The sequence below is a fragment of the Arachis ipaensis genome, chromosome B1 (assembly GCF_059453495.1).
Source record: "Arachis ipaensis isolate K30076 ecotype BB chromosome B1, ASM5945349v1, whole genome shotgun sequence".
NCBI classification, from domain to species: domain Eukaryota; kingdom Viridiplantae; phylum Streptophyta; class Magnoliopsida; order Fabales; family Fabaceae; genus Arachis; species Arachis ipaensis.
In genome coordinates, this window is record NC_142436.1 from 22208074 (window position 1) to 22215950 (window position 7877).

At 22.6% G+C, this 7877-nt stretch overlaps 1 protein-coding gene across 1 annotated transcript; it reads right to left on the reverse strand.

The window, feature by feature from the left end:
- Positions 1-5817: 5817 nt before the first annotated feature.
- On the reverse strand, positions 5818-6606 carry LOC148575939 (uncharacterized). Its single transcript, XM_088502407.1, has one exon. It carries the CDS (start codon positions 6495-6497, stop codon positions 6156-6158), a length of 342 nt encoding a protein of 113 aa, XP_088358533.1. The 5' UTR covers positions 6498-6606; the 3' UTR covers positions 5818-6155.
- Positions 6607-7877: the final 1271 nt, after the last annotated feature.

Here is a 7877-nt window from a genome sequence, read left to right on the forward strand (position 1 = left end):
CAGAGAATTGACTATGATTTTGGTGTCTAATTTTTTGGACTATATTAATCCTACAATAAACTATTTTGGAAACTAAATTATAAGGACAAAATAGACATAAAATTTGTTTTGAAAAATCCAATAACTTCCTACTAAAATGACAGTTTTAAAAAATGTAAGACAGTCTGCAAATTGCTAATAAATAAAAAGAAAATGAACTGATATGAATATCAATATCTTCACATTCTTCATCATCTTCATGCTTTGTTTAATTCTACGTTAGTTTTAGTTTATATCGTTTGTTCTATCAATATCTTCATGCTTTGTTTAATTCTATGTTAGTTTTAGTTTATATAGTTTGTTCTGTCAATGTCTTCGCATTCTTTATCATGTTCATATTTTGTTTAATTTTATATTAATTTTAATTTATATCCTTTTGTTTTGAGTACGTTATCCTTTCAGTAGTTTAGTTTTTATTTTTTTGTATTTTTCTTTCTATTCTGTTATTCTCCTTTCTTCAACACTCTCGCCTTCGTCTTCTTTTATTGCCTTCATCAACTGCAGTTGTTAATTTCATTCAGTTTTACAGCGGTTACTACTTTCACATATAACATCCACTTATATCTTTTCTTCTCTTTAGTTTACTTATCTAATCTATATTTTCAATCATTCCTCTACCTTTTTAATTTATTCTCAACTTTTGACGTATGAAAATATTACTATGTCTTTTTTTTTATCCATTTAATGTAGAAAGAAATATTTTTTTTGTCTTATCAATTTGATGCAGAAAGAAAACAGTTTCTTTTTATTTGATATGTGTTTTCTATTTTTTATATGTCCTTACCTATCACTAATTGAATGAAAGAGTTTCATAAATATTTTGTTAACTTATTTTTTTTAAATTACTTTGTAATAATATTTTTTAAACTTTTTAAAATATTAATTATGTAGAATATTATGTTCAAAATTTGAATACATAAATATTTACTTTGAAAATAAATTAAATTATTAATTTTGTCTACCATAATATTATTTATTTTGCATATTGGCTAAGTTATATGATTGGCATATATATATATATATATAGGACGCAAGAAAATTCGCACCCATGAAAGATTCGTTAAAAACATTAATATGTTAATTTTCTAAACTATCTAAGCTATTAATTATGTAGAGTACTGGATTTGATATTTAATTATATAGAGTACTATGGTTGACATTTATTAATTTTCTAAATTGTATTGCAAAAAAATTAGTTAATTTTATATTATTTGTTTGTCACATAATTAACATATAACAGATAAAAAAAAGCCTACACCTATCAGTAGAATGAAAAATTCTCACACATATTTTGTTTACTTCTTTTTTTTTATTTGTAATCTATTTTACATTGGATAATATTATTTTTATTAATTATTAGTTCGACACACAACAAATGTAGCAATATAAAAACTTTGTTAATTGATTTTTTAAATGATCTGGTGACCTAAGATAAGAATTTTGTTAATTGATTTTGTTAATCTCTTTTTTATTTTTAATTTATTTTATATTAGATAATATTATTTTTTATTAATTATTAGATTTACATATAACATTTAAATGTGGCAAAATAAAAACTATGTTATACATTTTTTATTGTTTCAACCTTTATAATTATTTTCTTCTCTTTATGTTTCTAACTCATGAGCCATGTAAATTTTATATATATTCTATTTTTTAAACCATTTTATTTTAATAGATTTTTTAATTAATTTATTTTATTGTATTTTTCTTTTCCTTTAAAAACTTTAGGGGTCTAATGATCTTCCGTTTAAACAATTCTAATTATACAATTAAAAAGTAGTTCAAGAGAATAGGTTTGAATTTTGGTAATTTATTAAGTCTAATTTTTATACAAAAGGTTAAAAATATTCTGAATTTAAAAAACTATTTAATAATAAAATTGAGTTTGTTCAAAATCGTAGATAGAGAAAAAAAAGTTAAAATTTTTTAACTAATTACAAAAATTCACCACCATTAAAGCCATTAAATTTGAGTATATTAAGTGAGGATTAATAAGAAGCAAACCAGAACGATAAATCTAAAAGTTTTCAAAACTATTTTATGAACAAACAAAATAATAAAAAGATTCGCATTAGATTATGAAAGTTAATCTCATCCTTATAATACAATGGCATTATTTCAAAATATGAAAAATAAAATAATAAAGTGCACTTAAATTAATGTGCACAATAAAATAAATGTAAAACTTAAATAGTAGCAGTCAAATATGAATAGCAATGGTTGCCTTTTGTCCCAATGTACTATATTAAATTGCGACTTAAATTTATAATTATTAGTTTAAAAACTTACAATTATGTATTTTTTTTATTATTTTAGTTAAAAGTAATATATGTTGATGATAATTTGAAAAAAAAATTAAATGCTTTATATCTTACTTCTTTTGACAAAACTTCAACAACTCATAAAAGTTAACAGAACATATAGTTATAAATCAAAGTGATAGACAAGATTGAAAGTTGCGAGAATAATACTTGGTGATAATTAATTACGGTCGGGTGAAGAGAAGGTGGAAGGAGAAGAAAAAAATGAGAAAGGAGAACAAGGTAATATAATAATGGCGATGAAACCATGACAAGTATGTGTATAAAGAATAATAATAAGAAAAAAAAGTGTTTGATATAATAAAGGGATATAATAAAATATAAATTAATAATTTTAAAAAAATAACAAAATTAAAGATAATTTAAAAAAATTAAATATAAAATTAAAAAGAAAATTAAAATATTTTTTATCAATTAGAATTATGCATGAAGATAAATAAGTGTTTTAAATACAAATTTTTATCTCGACTTCAAATTAAATACTATTAAAAATAAATAAATAAACTTAATAACGTTTATAAATAGTTAATTTGTAAATAATGTTTTTAAATTTTTATTTTGATTTTGTTACCTATAATAACAACATACTAAATTTGTTTAATATCTTATTTAATTTAAATTTATAAATTTTATACGTTCTAAAAGTTAATTTGATAATTTGGATAAAAATTTTAAATGCTTTATGTCTTACTTCTTTTAGCGAAACTTCAACAACTCATAAAAGTTAATATAATAGATGGTTATAAATCAAAGTGATAGACAAGATTAAAAATTGCGATAATAATACTTGGTAATAATTAATTACGGTCGGGTGAAGAGAAGGTGGAAGAAGAAGAAAAAAATGAGAAAGGAAAACAAGGAAATATAATAATGGCGATCAGATAATGATAAGTATGTGTTTAGAGAAAGATAGTAAGAGAAAGAATAATGTTTAATATAGTAAGGGGATATAATAAAAATATAAATTAAAAATTTTAAAAATAATGAGATTAAAAAAATTTAAAAATTAAATATAAAATTTAAAAAAATAAAATATTTTTTAACAATTGTAATTATGCACGAAGATAAAGAGTCTTTTGAATATAAATTTTTATGTCGGTCTCAAATTAAATACTATTAAAAATAAATAATTAAACTACTTAATAACGTTTATAAATATTAAATTTGTAAATAATATTTTTAAATTTATATTTTGATTTTGTTACACATAATTTTTAATTGAATAATATTAAAGTGTTTAAATAATTATTTTTATGGTCAATAAATTGACAGTTTTTTAAAACTCGAAAAGTTATTGATAAGGAGATGTATGACGAATTATGAATGATTTTTTCTAAATACATAATTTTTATACTCTCCTATTTTTTTATTAATTATTCTTTCAGTTTGATATTTAAAACAAAACAAAAAAAAATAAGCACTCACATTTCTTCTATCTTTCACTATTTATAAAAAAATGAAGGTCACTTTATATTTAGATTCATATTTTGACCTACCACTTAAAATATATGAAGACAAATATGAATATTCATGACATTTAAGTAAAAATTATTTTTTGTAAATAACTAACATATATTTTGGTTTATGTATACTCTTTTTGAATTAGGATAATGTTATTATCATTTTTTAAACTATATTTTTTCTGATAATATATATACCTCTCTATTGCGAGCTTTTATAATTTAATATTTTAAAAAAATTTATAGTAATTTTAATTTTAATAAAATATGATATAAATAAGGTCACGTCAATATTAAAATAAAAAATACTTATCTAATAAATTTGAAGAGGGAATACTATATTAACAAAAAAATAAAATTAATTTTTTAAAAATAATAGAAAAGCGGCTGAACAGGCACGATAGTGCCTGTTGAGCCGCTAGTATTATTTAATGGCAATAACCATAATACACATAACATTATTTAGTGATGAAAAATAAATCTTAATTAAATTACAGTAACTAGATAATAAGCCCTTGATGATAAAAAAAAACTTATCAAATTAAAATTTAATAATGTATGAAATATAACATAAACACCCAAAAAAAAAAATAAAGTACAATGAATAAACTAATTTTTGAAAATATTTTTGCAACTTTAGCGGACAAAATCCTCATCATATCGTTATTTTGTCATAATAAATTTAAAAAATTAAATTAAAAATATTATAAATTAATAGACGACATTTAAAATTTTTAAATAAATAAATAAATACAATAGAAGCATTATCATTCTAAAAATATTTTTTGTATATTTTAGCATAGTTGAGAATAAAAATTTACTCTATCGAATATTTCACCTCATATATTACCTAAAATTTTAAACTATAACCATTTTATATTACCTCTTTATTGTGTGATTTTATAATTTAACATTTTAAAGTGTTTTATAGTAATTTTAATTTCAACAAAATATGATATAAATAAGATCACGTTAATATTAAAATAAAAAATACTTATCTAATAAATATAAAAAGTAAATAATATATTAATAAAAAATAAAATTAATTTCCTAAAAACAATAGAAAAGCGGCTGAACAGGCACGTTAGTGCCTGTTGAGCCGCTAGTAATATGTAAAAGCTATATTCATTTAAAAGAAAGTATGGAGAGCCAATGAAATATTTGTACAATACGCACAATGAAGGTTTAGGGAGTATTAGAGATATAACCATTAAAATTACCTTTTTCTATCAACTTACGTTTTTGGAATGAGTGGTTGCATGACATGGTATTAGAGTTCTAGATCTAAAAGGTTAAGAGTTCGATCTTTGGTGAACTCTAAAATTAACTTAAACTTTTGGGATAAGTGGTTACATGAGATGTTTATTATCCCAATTTTAATTTTCATACTCACTTCTTTTAATTAATTATATTTATAATTTTATAAAATTATTAAAATAGACATTAAATTTTAGTAAGAACGTATAAATTAAAAAAAACTAAAAAATATTTATAGTATATAATAATATAAAAATATAAATTAATTAAAAAATTATTAAAATATAAAAATAATAATTATTTTAATATAAAAATAAAATTAAAAATAATATTTATTATAAAAATAATAATAAAATTTTATATAATTATTTAATTATGATCAATTAATCCATTCAATCTATAATTTATTGATTAAACTAATAATTTAATAATCTAATAATTTGACCGTATCCATGTATGTCTCTCCCTCATGCTATTTTACACATTTCGAAATTCAGCTCATGACCCGCCCACGGGTATTGTGTTACACGTAATATCAAAGATCAAACTCAAATAGAAAACTATTAGAAGTTTTATACAAAACTATTTTATTAAATTTTGTGCGTACACACACCCATTACGATCTCTTGAACATGAAAGTAAAATTTCTATTTCATATAATAAATCAATAATTAGCTTAAATACTGCACGGATAAATTATTGAAGCATAATATTTTGTTAATGAGACACTTCAAAAAGAAAGCAAAGAATTGTCTGAGATATCCCATCTATATATAACTAACAATAGTATACAATTATACATCATGAAACAAACGAAAAAAAAAATAATAAAAGAAATAAAAAAAAAAGAAATCAATTAATTTGTAACACGTTTGCCAATAGGCGAATCATCAGCGCTAGCCTATAAGTAGAATTGTGGAAGCTGTGAAATCGAATCGCCAGCGCTAACATGTGAATGATAAAGTGAAAAATTAATCATTCTTAAATTAAGATGATTAATTTTTTATTTTATCACTTTACTGATTTTTTTATTCCAGAAAATCTAAATTTGTAAAATATAATGAATGGTATATAGCTAGTGTCCTTGGCCAGGGCTTGGACCAGAGTCCTTAATTCCACCCAGTGTGTTAGCATCGGTGAAAGAGTGACCCACCCCTGACCCACTTGGACCTGAATCCATAATCCCACCAAGTAGGGTCTCATCTTTAGTGTTTGTGAACTTGTGCCCCTTCCTTAGGCTTGGCCCAGATTTGATTGCACCCACAGATAACCAATCAAAGAAATCAACTGCCAATTCCTCTGAGCTTCCGCTCCCAATTATGCTCAATGGACGTGCTTCTAAGACCACAAAAGCTAATAAGAACAGAGTTAATAAGAAGGTATGTGTTTTCACAATAATGGTGGGTTTCATCATCATCACCTTTATTTCAATGTTGAAGCAAAGGGAAGACAATTTTAGAGACCGACTATGAAAAGAGAGATAGGGAATTGAAGGAGGATATTATTATTTGTGTGTGATACACTGATACTTGTAAAGCATGGAGAATATGCGAGTCCTATTTATATTATGTCTTCATTCAAATTGTAACTTGAAATTTACGTAAGAATATATTATTATACTATTATAAATTTTCTAGGTTCAAACTTCAAACTGAATCGGTACAAGTTATATGATTTCTAGTATGAAGGAAACAACATAGGAGGTTCTGGGTAGTGGAAGTCAATTTTTCATAGTGGTTTGGGAGAATAAGGGACGATGCTATACACAATATAAAGTATTCGAGAAAGTAGTCAAATTTGCAAGGCTACCTCTCCAAGTTATTTATTTTAACTAAGATTTGTGTTTTTTTTTAAAACAAGTTATTTAACTAAGTTGATAAACCTGATAAACCACAAGTCAGTAGGTTTTCCTAAGAGAAATTTTAAAAAGTCAGCATTTTTTATTTTATATTTAAATTAATATCAATTATTTTTTTTTTCTTTCTTTTAAACTAAAACTGATGGCATTCTAGTATTTTCCTTTTCTTTGCAAACATGACTAAATTACATAGAAGACTTATTTATCTAAGACTATTATTTAATGCATCACTTTAGTTTAAAATAAAGAAAATGTTATTTAAAAATAATGTAGTCATTTCTAAGTGTTTATAAGAATGCATTTTGTTTATTAAAATATTTGACAGTTTCTTTATCAATTTTTTATATGAATTAATATGATTTATAAGTACTTACAAGTGTAAACACAGGGTTAAATTTGAAAATCCAGAGGAACATAACTTCTGGGGATTTGTCTATTGTTTGGATGGTTTGGAAAATAAAAAAACAAAATTGCACATTGATTGATAAGATATTAAGATTAAAAATTATGATATAGTTTCAAACAAAGGGCTGCAAAGGCATTATTTTATTTATAGGACCAGTCAAGAAGCCGCCTATAATGTAAATGCCTATAGCTATATGGCATCAGAAAAATATTTTTCATTTAAAACATCTTTTGATTACTTTTATACTGTATGTCGTTAATTGAGGTGGTAAAAAAGAGATTTGAGTGCAGGAAAAAAATTAGTGTTTTCCTTTAGGATAATTCTACAATAAAAAATGTTTTTGTGTGAAAAATTAAAAAAAAAAATTTATATTAAAAAATTAATAAAAATAAAATAACATATTTTTTCGATATATATCTAATTATTTATAAAGTGAATCTTTATCTTTTCACAATTTTTCTTCTTTACTGTATCATGCACATTCTCTTTAATGCCAATTAATTCATATTAGCAGAAAATATTGAAGTAGGTGA